At 46.6% G+C, this 12,620-nt stretch overlaps 1 protein-coding gene across 1 annotated transcript in view; it reads left to right on the plus strand.

The window, feature by feature from the left end:
• The window catches only part of DNAJC11 (DnaJ heat shock protein family (Hsp40) member C11), a 202,317-nt gene that overhangs the window by 157,605 nt on the left and 32,092 nt on the right, over window positions 1-12,620 (plus strand). Inside the window, exons 7-8 of the mRNA XM_073561729.1 lie at window positions 7,681-7,754; window positions 8,973-9,162. Of these exons, the coding sequence (XP_073417830.1) occupies window positions 7,681-7,754; window positions 8,973-9,162 (264 nt within the window). The remainder of the gene's footprint in view (window positions 1-7,680; window positions 7,755-8,972; window positions 9,163-12,620) is intronic.

A 12,620-nucleotide genomic window follows, 5' to 3' on the forward strand; every position in this document is an offset into this window, starting at 1 on the left:
ATAGTCAGAACCTCCCACTCCCGTCTCCAAGACTTTACACGTGCCGCGCCAATTCTTTGGAATGCACTTCCCAGGTCAATACGATTAGTCCCCAATCCCCACAATTTTAAGCGTGCCCTGAAAATGCATTCAGACTGGCCTATCGCCTCAACACATTAACCTAATCTATCCCTGTGTGACACAGCCAAAAGTTTTACCATAACCAGATTTCCCGCATCATATTCCCACATGCTTTATGCATCCATTAGCCCTCTGTGTCTGTACTGTTACACACTTAACATTATGACTGGTCCATACAATCAGGGCAACTGTTACCACCCAGCATTCGTGTCTACCTCTTTCCTCATAGACTGTAAGCTTGCGAGCAGGGCCCTCTTTCCTCTTGGTATTTGTTATAATCTACTGTATGTGATTATTGTTATGCTGTAATGTCTATTGTCTGTACAAATCCCCTCTGAAATGTAAAGTGCTGCGGAATATGTCGGCGCTATAAAAATAAAATTTATTATATTATTATATGCATCCATAATACGATAGACCAGGTGGTCTGTGACAGCTCGACTCTTCCATGGAGGCGATGAAGCAGTTTTTCTCCTCTTTATGGAGTTGTACATGACACTCATTGGATAACGTATATAAAATACAGTAAGCCGCAGTCCTGCATCTGTACTCATGCCGGGATCTCGTGACTTATCACATCATCCTTGGGATGTCATTTCCGGGTCATAGGTCTAAAAAGACTGAGATCAGCACTGAATGTGACAAATTTCACAATACCACGACCATCAACCATTATTCCCTTTAACTGGTGGATGCAGTGTCAGATACAATCACATGGGAAAATTATCGATCTACCATTATACAGCTCTGGCAAAAGTTAAGACACCACTGCAAAATTTTCAGTTAGTCTGATTTTTCTCTTTATATGTGTGTGTGTGTGTGTGTGTGTATATATATATATATATATATATATATATATATATATATATATATATATATATATATATATATATATATATATATATATAAGTTAAATGTAAATTGCTCTTGTTGCCACAGCTGGTCAGGAGACAAATCTCCAGGAGTGGACCCTCTGGACCGTGGCACCGAGAGGCCCCAGGCGAGCTGCCAGGTGGAGCCGACCCCTATAAAGGAATCATTAGGAGCAGGCCCAGGGGTTCGGGTACCACGATAACCGGTACCGAGAGGGGCGGCTCAGGACGGACTGGAGTAGGAGTGCGGGACTGAAGCGTAGACAACAGAGCGGGATCACTGGAGACTAGACCGGAGTAGGACTGCAGGACTGGAGCACATACAACAGGACGGAGCAGGAACACGGGAGGCAGGACTGGAGTAGGACTGGAGTGTGGATAGCAGGATGGAGCAGGAACACCGGAGGCAGGACTGGAGTAGGACTGAAGGACTGCCGTGTGGATTGCTGAATGGAGCAGGAACACCGGAGGCAGGACTGGAGAAGGACTAGAGTGAGGATAGCAGGGTGGAGCAGGAACACCGGAAGCAGGACTGGAGTGTAGATAGCTGGACCCACGGTGCACCGGACTGCGGGGCTACTGCAGGGCCACGGAAGGCAGGACTGCGAGACTGCAGAGAGCACACGAGGAAACAGGGCCCAGTGTGCTAGCAAACGCAACGATCAGGCGCCTCCCTCAGGGGGGAGAGGCTTGATATGGCCCTGTCACGTCTGCCATTGGTCCGTAGGTGCTTCTGGGTCAGGGCATTGCCGGAGCACAAGTAACAGGAAGGAGGCGTGGCCTATGGTGCATGCGCATTGCATGCAGAGACCCCGTCGGCCGCGAGCCTGTCAGAAGGGACCGCCGTGGCTGTCAGGCGGCGGGGGGCTGCGGCATGAGAGCAGAAGCCGAGTGAGTATGCGGAGGCGGCGTGACAGCTCTTTTATTCTATAAACTACTGACAACATGTCTCCGAATTTCCATGCAATACATTTTGCATTTATTTTCAGAAAATGAGAAATGGTCAAAAGAACAAAAAAATAGTGCTTGCAGACCTCAAATAATGCTAAGAAAACAAGTTCATAATCATTTAGAAACAACAACACTAATGTTTTAACTCAGGAAGAGTTCAGAAATCAATATTTTGTGGAATAACCCTGATTGTTAATCACAGCTTTCATGCATCTTGGCATGCTTTCCACCAGTCTTTCACATTGCTTTTGGATGACCTTAAGCCACTCCTGGTACAAAAATTTAAGCAGTTCTTCTTTGTTTGATGGCTTGTGAATATCCATCTTCCTCTTGATTACATTCCAGAGGTTTTCAATGGGGTTCATGTCTGGAGATTGGGCTGGCCATGACAGGGATTTGATGTGGTGGTCCTTCATCCACACATTGCTTGACCTAGCTGTGTGGCATGGCGCATTGTCTTGCTGGAAAAAACAGTACTCATAGTTGGGGAACATTGCCTGAGCAGAAGGAATAAACTGTTATGCGGCTTGATTCATACCTCAAAGAGTACCTGCCCAATTCCAGCCTTGCTGAAGCATCCCCAGATCATCACCGATCCTCCACCAAATTTCACAGTGGGTGCAAGACACTGTGGCTTGTACGCCTCTCCAGGTCTCCATCTAACAATTAAATAACCAGGTGTTGGTCGAAGCTGAAAATTGGACTCATTAGAGAAGATTACCTTACTCCAGTCCTCTATGGTCCAGTCCTTATGGTCTTTGGGAAACTTCAGCCTGGCTCTCCTTTGCTTCTCATTGATGAAAGGCTTTTTTCTACCATTTACATGACTTGTGCCCTGCCTCTAGGAGCCTGTTACGAACTGCTCTTGCCGTACACTTCCCCCCAGCTGCCATTTGCCATTCCTTTAGTAGGTCACTTGTTGTCATCCTGCGGTTGCTGAATGACATTCGAATAAGATGACGGTCATCCCAGTAAGTGGAGAGTTGTTTTCACCCTCTGCCGGTCTGTAGCTTTGTTGTCCCCAATGTCTGCTGCTTGACCTTGTTGTAATGGACTGCCGTCTTAGAATTTTAAGAATGGTGGCAACATGACGCTCACTGTATCTCTCTGCTATTAAAGCCAGAATTGAGCCCTTCTTTTCCTCACTCAAGACTTTCTTTTCAACTCCTTTGGCATAGTTAAAAGTTAATTTTTTCATTCCTATTACTTTTGGGATATTACTAGCACTTATTTTGCCATCCAGCTAGTCCTAATGCAAAAGGTTTGTGAACACCACAGCAGGGTTTTTTATACTTTAAATGGGGCAGAGTTGCAATACCAGACACAGCCTGTAGACAAGAGGGTCGCTGTTTCTGGAGGAAGGCAAATGCTTTTGTAATATCATACAGTCTCTTGAATAGAGATAAGTGAATGTGTTTGGATTCGAATACGATTGGAATCGAATATTGTTTTTGCAGTATTTGTCGAACACAGACGAACGTCATTAGAGTCAATGGGAGTAGAAATTACCGAATATGTTCGAAACCGAACATAAGACAAACATTCGGCACAAATATTGCTCGATTATGGCTCGAATGTCAAAATCTTATTCAGAGACAAAATCCGAACAAATTCGCTCATCTCTACTCTTGAAGACCTAACTTTCCCTGATAATGAGGCTGGTAAAGTATTGTTTATCCTTGGGGTTTGTTAAAGTATGTATATTTTATGAAAACTATTCAAATACATATGCAAAGAAAACTAAAAAAAAAAATCAGGCGTGTTGGCGGATCTAGCGTAATAAATGTGCATCTATCAGCATATTATAGAGATGTAGTTATATTTCAGCTTTTGTGGATGACTGCTGCTCACCTTTGTCAGTCTCCCGAGTATATGGCTCCACATGTGAATATGCAAAGCAAAAGTAAAAAGCAGAAATAAAAGTTGGAATTTTACTGTGTATGTATATATATATTTATATAATATTTTAGTGTGTGAGGAAAGGGGAGTTGGTTCGGCTTATAATATTGCAACCCAATTATTAAATTCCACACTACACATTATATACCAATGCAGTTCTGTTGTGTGTTCAGCGGGTGCCATGATGCTATCACAGTTCTGGACTTTGTGTCCGAACATCTGTATTTTTTGTCCTAAGGAAGAAGTATGATGCTTCGAAACGCGTAGACAAAATAAAAAAATGCATATTATCCTAGTGTGGACCTGATCTGTTACCATCTACCAGCAGCGCGGAATTTCCCACTTTTTCCTTTCTGCATATTGGTACTCGGTCTTTGGACCCATGGTACTGTTGAAGCTGTGATTACATACTCATTTAAATGTTGTGTGAGCACATTGTCAGGCTACCATAAACTTTAATTATTTTATCTGTTTTAACCGGATAAGACACTATTGTGCTTTTCTTTCTTTATTAGTTTTACATCTTATATATGGAGAGAAAGGGAGGCAGTACTAGCTGTGCCTACATTATTTACCATATAATTTGCTGAGAGATTACAGCCTATGTCTACATTTTTACAAGTAAGGCCCTTTTACATTTAGCGATGCACCAGCGATCCAACCAGCGATCCGACCCGGTCAGGATCGCTGGTGCATCGCTAAATGATCGCTAGTGAGCTTTCATACAGAAAGATCTCACAGCGATGCAGCAGCGACGCAGCGCACGATACTTACCATTCACACACAGCGATCCTGCGTCCTCCCGCCCGCCTCCACGCGTCGCTGGACGTCACAGCAGGAAGCCCAGCAGGAAGCAGACGACGAGAAATGGAGCCGGACATTCTCGCGCGATCAGCGATGGACAGCGGGGGAGCCGGTCGGAGGTAAGTATCACACATAGCGATATCGCTAGCAATATCGCTATAACGTCACAAAACCAGTGACGTTTTAGCGATATTGCTAGCGATATCGCTTAGTGTAAAACCCCCTGTAGAGGCAGAGAACCAGCATTATCTGTTCCTGAATAATTTAAAAAGATAGGAAGGCAGTACTAGTTGTGTCTTTTATAATTGACAAGTAGTGGCAGCTAAACAGTATCGGTGCCTAAAACCTATACAGGAAAATACAGTACTATCTGTAGCTAAATCATATAGCGAGAGAGTTCAGAAGTTTTCACTGTGCCTAAATCATTTACAAGGAGATACAGGAAGGAAATACAACCCCTGACAAAAATTATGGAATCACCGGCCTTGGAGGATGTTCATTCAGTTGTTTAATTTTGTAGAAAAAAAAAGCAGATCACAGACATGGCACAAAACTAAAGTCAATTCAAATGGCAACTTTCTGGCTTTATGAAACACTAAAAGAAATCAAGAACAAAAAATGTGGTTATCAGTAATGATTACTTTTTTTAAACCAACCATAGGGAAAAAAATATGGAATCCCTCAATTCTGAGGGAAAAAAATTATGGAATCATGAAAAACAAACCCACAACAAAACACTCCAACACATCACTAGTATTTTATTGCACCACCTCTGGCTTTTCTAACAGCTTGCAGTCTCTGAGGCATGGACTTAATGAGTGTCCAGTACTCTTCATCAATCTGGCTCCAACTTTCTCTGATTGCTGTTGCCAGATCAGCTTTGCAGGTTGGAGCCTTGTCATGGACCATTTTCTTCAACTTCCACCAAAGATTTTCAGTTGGATTGAGATCCGGACTATTTGCAGGCCATGACATTGACCTTATGTGTCTTTTTTCAAGGAATGTTTTCACAGTTTTTGATCTGTGGCAGGATGCATTATCATCTTGAAAAATGATTTCATCATCCCCAAACAACATCCTTTCAATTGATGGGATAAGAAAAGTGTCGAAAATATCAACATAAACTTGTGCATTTTTTGAAGATGTAATGACAGCCATCTCCCCAGTGCCTTTACCTGACATGCAGCCTCATATCTTCAATGACTGTGGAAATTTGCATGTTCTCTTCAGACAGTCATCTTTATAAATCTCATTGGAACGGTACCAAACAAAAGTTCGAGCATCATCGCCTTGCCCAATGCAGATTCGCAATTCATCACTGAATATGACTTTCATCCAGTCATCCACAGTCCCTGATTGCTTTTCCTTAGCCCATTGTAACCTTGTTTCTGTTTAGGTGTTAATGATGGCTTTCATTTAGCTTTTCTGTATGTAAATCCCATTTCCTTTAGGCGGTTTCTTACAGTTCGGTCACAGACGTTGACTCCCAGTTTCCACCCATTCGTTCTTCATTTGTTTTGATGTGCATTTCCTGTTTTGGAGACTTATTGCTTTAAGATTCCGGTCTTGACGCTTTGATGTCTTCCTTGGTCTACCAGTATGTTTGCCTTTAACAACCTTCCCATGTTGTTTGTATTTGGACCATATTTTAGACAAAGCTGACTGTGAACAACCAACATCTTAGCAACATTGCGTGATGATTTACCCTCTTTTAAGAGTTTGATAATCCTCTCCTTTGTTTCAATTGACATCTCTTGTGTTGGAGCCATGATTCATGTCAGTCCACTTGGTGCAACAGCTCTCCATGGTGTGCTCACTCCTTTTTAGATGCAGACAAACGAGCAGATCTAATTTGATGCAGGTGTTAGTTTTGGGAATGAAAATTTACAGGGTGATTCCATAATTTTTTTCCCTATGCTTGGTTTAAAAAAGTAACCATTACTGACTACCACATTTTTTGTTCTTGATTTATTTTAGTGTTTCTTAAAGCAAGAAAGTTGCCATTTGAATTGACTTTAGTTTTGTGCCATGTCTGTGATCTGCTTTTTTTTCTACAAAATTAAACAACTGAATAAACATCCTCCAAGGCCGGTGATTCCATAATTTTTGCCAGGGGTTGTAGTATCTGAACCTAAATAATTTACAAGGAGAGATAGGAAGGCAGTGCTATCTGTGCCCATCTAATTTACAAATCGAGGCAATATGGTGCCTAAATTATCTACAGACAGAGCAAGGCAGTACTATCTGCGCCTAAATCATTTACAAGGAGAGACTGGAAGGCAGTACTATCTGTGCCTATCTAATTTACAAGTCGAGGCAATATGGTGCCTAAATTATTTACAGACAGCAAGACAGTGCTATCTGTGCCTAAATCATTTAAAAGGACAGAAAATTGTTTTCTGGGTCTAAATCCTTTACAGAGACTGAAGCAATATTATCTGTGCCTATGTAGTTTACAAATAAAGACAGAGATAGTAGTATGTAAGTCTAAATCATGTACAAGGAGAGACAGGAACTCGGTGAACTCTTTGCTTAAATCATTTACCAAAAGACTAAGGTAATATTGTGTGTCCCTGTATGATTCACAGAAAGAAACAAGGAGACAGTACTATCTGTGCAAAAATCATTTAGCAGAAGAAACCATGATGCAGTACTATCTGTTGCTATCTCCTTTAGAGGGCAAAGCTGGAAACAGTGCCACCTGTGTGTACATCATTTACAAGCAGAGACCATGAAGCAGTACTACCTGCATTATTTATAGAGAGACAGGACAGTTGGGCTGTTTTGTTAAATCGTTTCTAAAGAATAATATTCTGATTTCTGTAGCAAGTTATTGGCCACACTTTGTGCAAACACAAAAGCACAGATGTAGTCACTCCACCAAAACACTGGCTGCACGCTCATTGAAAAAGCATGGAAACAGAATTATTTGCGTAGGCAAATATATATGCAGGTAGCTATGGAGAGAATACAGCCTAGAATGCCAGACATTTGTCTATAAATTGTACTCATTCACTTTCCTCTTTCTTTTCAGCTAGAGTTAGGAGCTGGTGACCTCCAGGGACCTCTTTTTGGACTTAAGATTTTTCGAAATCTCACACCAAAATGGTAATTTTATGGAAGTATTGTTCTTGTTTTTTTTTTTCCTAGCTGTTGCAACTATTTTAGCAAAAAAGAAAAAAAAAATAATAGAGAGCTCGAATGAGATACATGCAAATCAGACTGGAAGTACAATGGGGTGTGTCAGTGCACTTGGAAGAATAAGTGCATTGACACGCCCCCATTGCACTTTCAGCCAGTTTTGCATATGACTTTTACACTGGATTTCTCATGATGGGTGCGTAAGATCTGTGCAAAAATAGGTATCATTTTTATTGGGGGACTAGCACCTTTACAGCCATACCACTAATTCCAGTGTTAATGCGTCTATTTAGGCTGATTTTTACATTTACCGTAATCATTGACAAAGCCAACCGGAGAGGGCGTTCGGAGGCCAGTTGTCCGGTTTACGGCTACCTTCCTGCTTTATAGGAGCCAGTCCTATGTACAGTAAATTTCTAGCTTCCCCTGCAGAATTTATCTCTTGACGATGAAATCTTTATTGTCTTTAATCCATAACTCTGATGTGCCCAGCAATGCTTCCCCTCCCCCGCTCAGGGCGGCGAAACACATTCCCTTTGTCATCTGTGCTAAACAGCAGCTTTAAAATCCATAATTAGGGTCCTTTGGGCAGGAAAGTAAGGTCACACCTTCACAGCTGAAATGGGTCGCACTAGATTAATTTTTAAGGCAGTTTGCGTTTTTCAGCGAGAGGTAATTTATTTCCCATCCTGAATAAGGATATGACCCCCATAAACAGTGTCAATGTGAGACTTTGTTATTTAGGTCACTGTTTGTTTAACATCAGCATTATTCGTGTTGGATCTAGTTCTGCAGCTGCGTATGTAGGACACCGCTGTCATAAAGATCTTTGTCAGTTGTTACGTAGTACCTCCCTGCTGCCAGTAGAGGGCGTAGTGGCTGCTGGAAGGACTGAAAAAGTCTTCTTTAGATTTTCTCAGCAGCATAGTCCTATACAGATGTAGCAGAGCTCAGTTTGCTTGACAGCAAACAGAATTGTCTTGTGACTCTGTTGTGAGACATGACCATGGCGTGAGGGCTGGAGAGTTGTCTCCTTCAGGAGACTGATGTGTTATATTTCACTTTACCTACTGATTACACACAGATCGCACCTATTATGTTGCTTTACCTGTAGTCGCTCCACCCTCACATCACAGCTACGTTTGCCCAGATCATTAATTGCGCCATATTTTTCTTCTCTTCCAGTTTCTTTACTACAAGTTGCGTTTTGCAGTTTTCCTCCCAAGGAGTCAGACCTGGCCTCACTACGATGGTGGCACGCCATTTAGATAAGAACACGATGGGTTACATCCAGTGGCGCTGGGGCATCCAGTCAGCAATGAACACTAGTATTGTCCGGGACACAAAGACCAGCCACTTTACTCTGGCCTTCCAGGTGAGGCTGATATAAAGAGGGAGCATGTCTGTGGGGTTTCAAGATGTGAGCTGTCTCGTGCCTGCTTACCTCATTCCTAAGCTGACTGTTGCCTGCTTTTACCTTTTTTTATTTTTTTAGTTGACTGCTGCCTGCTCTACCCCTTTTTGAGATGAATGTTTTTACGTTCCCCTTTTTTGAGCTTATTATTGCCTGACCTCCCCATCTCAACGTACTGCTTCCTGGCATCCCCGCCTGATCTGGCTGGTGTCTGCCCATCCCTCCTGATCTAGCTGGTGCCTACCCATCCCTCCTGATCTAGCTGGTGCCTACCCATCCTGCCTGATCTGGCTGGTGCCTACCCATCCTGCCTGATCTGGCTGGTGTCTGCCCATCCCACCTGATCTAACTGGTGCCTACCCATCCTGCCTGATCTGACTGGTGTCTGCCCATCCCTACTGATCTAGCTGGTGCCTGCCCATCCTGCCTGATCTGGCTGGTGTCTGCCCATCCCACCTGATCTTGCTGGTACCTGTCCTCCTCTCTCCTGAGCTTACTGTTGTCTGTCCATCCTGCCTGATTTAGTTAGTGCTTACCCATCCCTCCTGATCTAGCTGTTGCCTGTCCATCCCGCCTTATATGGCTGGTGCCTGCCCATCCCGCCTGATCTGGCTGGTGCCTGCCCATCCTGACTGATCTGGTTGGTGCCTGCCCATCCCTCCTGACCCTGCTGGCGCCTGTCCTCCCCTCTCCTGAGCTGACTGTTGCCTGTTCAACCCACCTGATCTGGCTGATGTCTGTCCTCCCCTTACCTGATCCGGCTGTTGCCTGTCCTCCCCTCTCCTGAGCTGTTGCCTGTCCATTCTGCCTCATCTGGCTGTTGCCTGTCCATTCTGCCTCATCTGGCTGGTGCCTGTCCATTCTGCCTCATCTGGCTGGTGCCTGTCCATTCTGCCTCATCTGGCTGGTGCCTGTCCATTCTGCCTCATCTGGCTGGTGCCTGTCCATTCTGCCTCATCTGGCTGGTGCCTGTCCATTCTGCCTCATCTGGCTGGTGCCTGTCCATTCTGCCTCATCTGGCTGGTGCCTGTCCATTCTGCCTCATCTGGCTGGTGCCTGTCCATTCTGCCTCATCTGGCTGGTGCCTGTCCATTCTGCCTCATCTGGCTGGTGCCTGTCCATTCTGCCTCATCTGGCTGGTGCCTGTCCATTCTGCCTCATCTGGCTGGTGCCTGTCCATTCTGCCTCATCTGGCTGGTGCCTGTCCATTCTGCCTCATCTGGCTGGTGCCTGTCCATTCTGCCTCATCTGGCTGGTGCCTGTCCATTCTGCCTCATCTGGCTGGTGCCTGTCCATTCTGCCTCATCTGGCTGGTGCCTGTCCATTCTGCCTCATCTGGCTGGTGCCTGTCCATTCTGCCTCATCTGGCTGGTGCCTGTCCATTCTGCCTCATCTGGCTGGTGCCTGTCCATTCTGCCTCATCTGGCTGGTGCCTGTCCATTCTGCCTCATCTGGCTGGTGCCTGTCCATTCTGCCTCATCTGGCTGGTGCCTGTCCATTCTGCCTCATCTGGCTGGTGCCTGTCCATTCTGCCTCATCTGGCTGGTGCCTGTCCATTCTGCCTCATCTGGCTGGTGCCTGTCCATTCTGCCTCATCTGGCTGGTGCCTGTCCATTCTGCCTCATCTGGCTGGTGCCTGTCCATTCTGCCTCATCTGGCTGGTGCCTGTCCATTCTGCCTCATCTGGCTGGTGCCTGTCCATTCTGCCTCATCTGGCTGGTGCCTGTCCATTCTGCCTCATCTGGCTGGTGCCTGTCCATTCTGCCTCATCTGGCTGGTGCCTGTCCATTCTGCCTCATCTGGCTGGTGCCTGTCCATTCTGCCTCATCTGGCTGGTGCCTGTCCATTCTGCCTCATCTGGCTGGTGCCTGTCCATTCTGCCTCATCTGGCTGGTGCCTGTCCATTCTGCCTCATCTGGCTGGTGCCTGTCCATTCTGCCTCATCTGGCTGGTGCCTGTCCATTCTGCCTCATCTGGCTGGTGCCTGTCCATTCTGCCTCATCTGGCTGGTGCCTGTCCATTCTGCCTCATCTGGCTGGTGCCTGTCCATTCTGCCTCATCTGGCTGGTGCCTGTCCATTCTGCCTCATCTGGCTGGTGCCTGTCCATTCTGCCTCATCTGGCTGGTGCCTGTCCATTCTGCCTCATCTGGCTGGTGCCTGTCCATTCTGCCTCATCTGGCTGGTGCCTGTCCATTCTGCCTCATCTGGCTGGTGCCTGTCCATTCTGCCTCATCTGGCTGGTGCCTGTCCATTCTGCCTCATCTGGCTGGTGCCTGTCCATTCTGCCTCATCTGGCTGGTGCCTGTCCATTCTGCCTCATCTGGCTGGTGCCTGTCCATTCTGCCTCATCTGGCTGGTGCCTGTCCATTCTGCCTCATCTGGCTGGTGCCTGTCCATTCTGCCTCATCTGGCTGGTGCCTGTCCATTCTGCCTCATCTGGCTGGTGCCTGTCCATTCTGCCTCATCTGGCTGGTGCCTGTCCATTCTGCCTCACCTGGCTGGTGCCTGTCCATTCTGCCTCACCTGGCTGGTGCCTGTCCATTCTGCCTCACCTGGCTGGTGCCTGTCCATTCTGCCTCATCTGGCTGGTGCCTGTCCATTCTGCCTCACCTGGCTGGTGCCTGTCCATTCTGCCTCACCTGGCTGGTGCCTGTCCATTCTGCCTCACCTGGCTGGTGCCTGTCCATTCTGCCTCATCTGGCTGGTGCCTGTCCATTCTGCCTCATCTGGCTGGTGCCTGTCCATTCTGCCTCATCTGGCTGGTGCCTGTCCATTCTGCCTCATCTGGCTGGTGCCTGTCCATTCTGCCTCATCTGGCTGGTGCCTGTCCATTCTGCCTCATCTGGCTGGTGCCTGTCCATTCTGCCTCATCTGGCTGGTGCCTGTCCATTCTGCCTCATCTGGCTGGTGCCTGTCCATTCTGCCTCATCTGGCTGGTGCCTGTCCATTCTGCCTCATCTGGCTGGTGCCTGTCCATTCTGCCTCATCTGGCTGGTGCCTGTCCATTCTGCCTCATCTGGCTGGTGCCTGTCCATTCTGCCTCATCTGGCTGGTGCCTGTCCATTCTGCCTCATCTGGCTGGTGCCTGTCCATTCTGCCTCATCTGGCTGGTGCCTGTCCATTCTGCCTCATCTGGCTGGTGCCTGTCCATTCTGCCTCATCTGGCTGGTGCCTGCCCATCCCGCCTCATCTGGCTGGTGCCTGCCCATCCCGCCTGATCTGGCAGGTGCCTGTCCTCCCCTCTCCTGAGCTGACTGTTGTCTGCCCATCCTGCCTGATCCGGCTGATGTCTGTCCTCCCTTTGCCTGATCCAGCTGGTGCCTGTCCTCCCCTCTCCTGAGCTGTTGCCTGCCCATCCTGCCTGATCTAGCTGGTGCTGGTCCTCACCCTCTCCTTTGTTTTCTGGTGCCCCCTCCCA

The sequence above is a fragment of the Dendrobates tinctorius genome, unplaced genomic scaffold, assembly GCF_039654945.1.
Source record: "Dendrobates tinctorius isolate UK_male_01 unplaced genomic scaffold, ASM3965494v1 ptg000326l, whole genome shotgun sequence".
Lineage (NCBI taxonomy): Eukaryota > Metazoa > Chordata > Amphibia > Anura > Dendrobatidae > Dendrobates > Dendrobates tinctorius.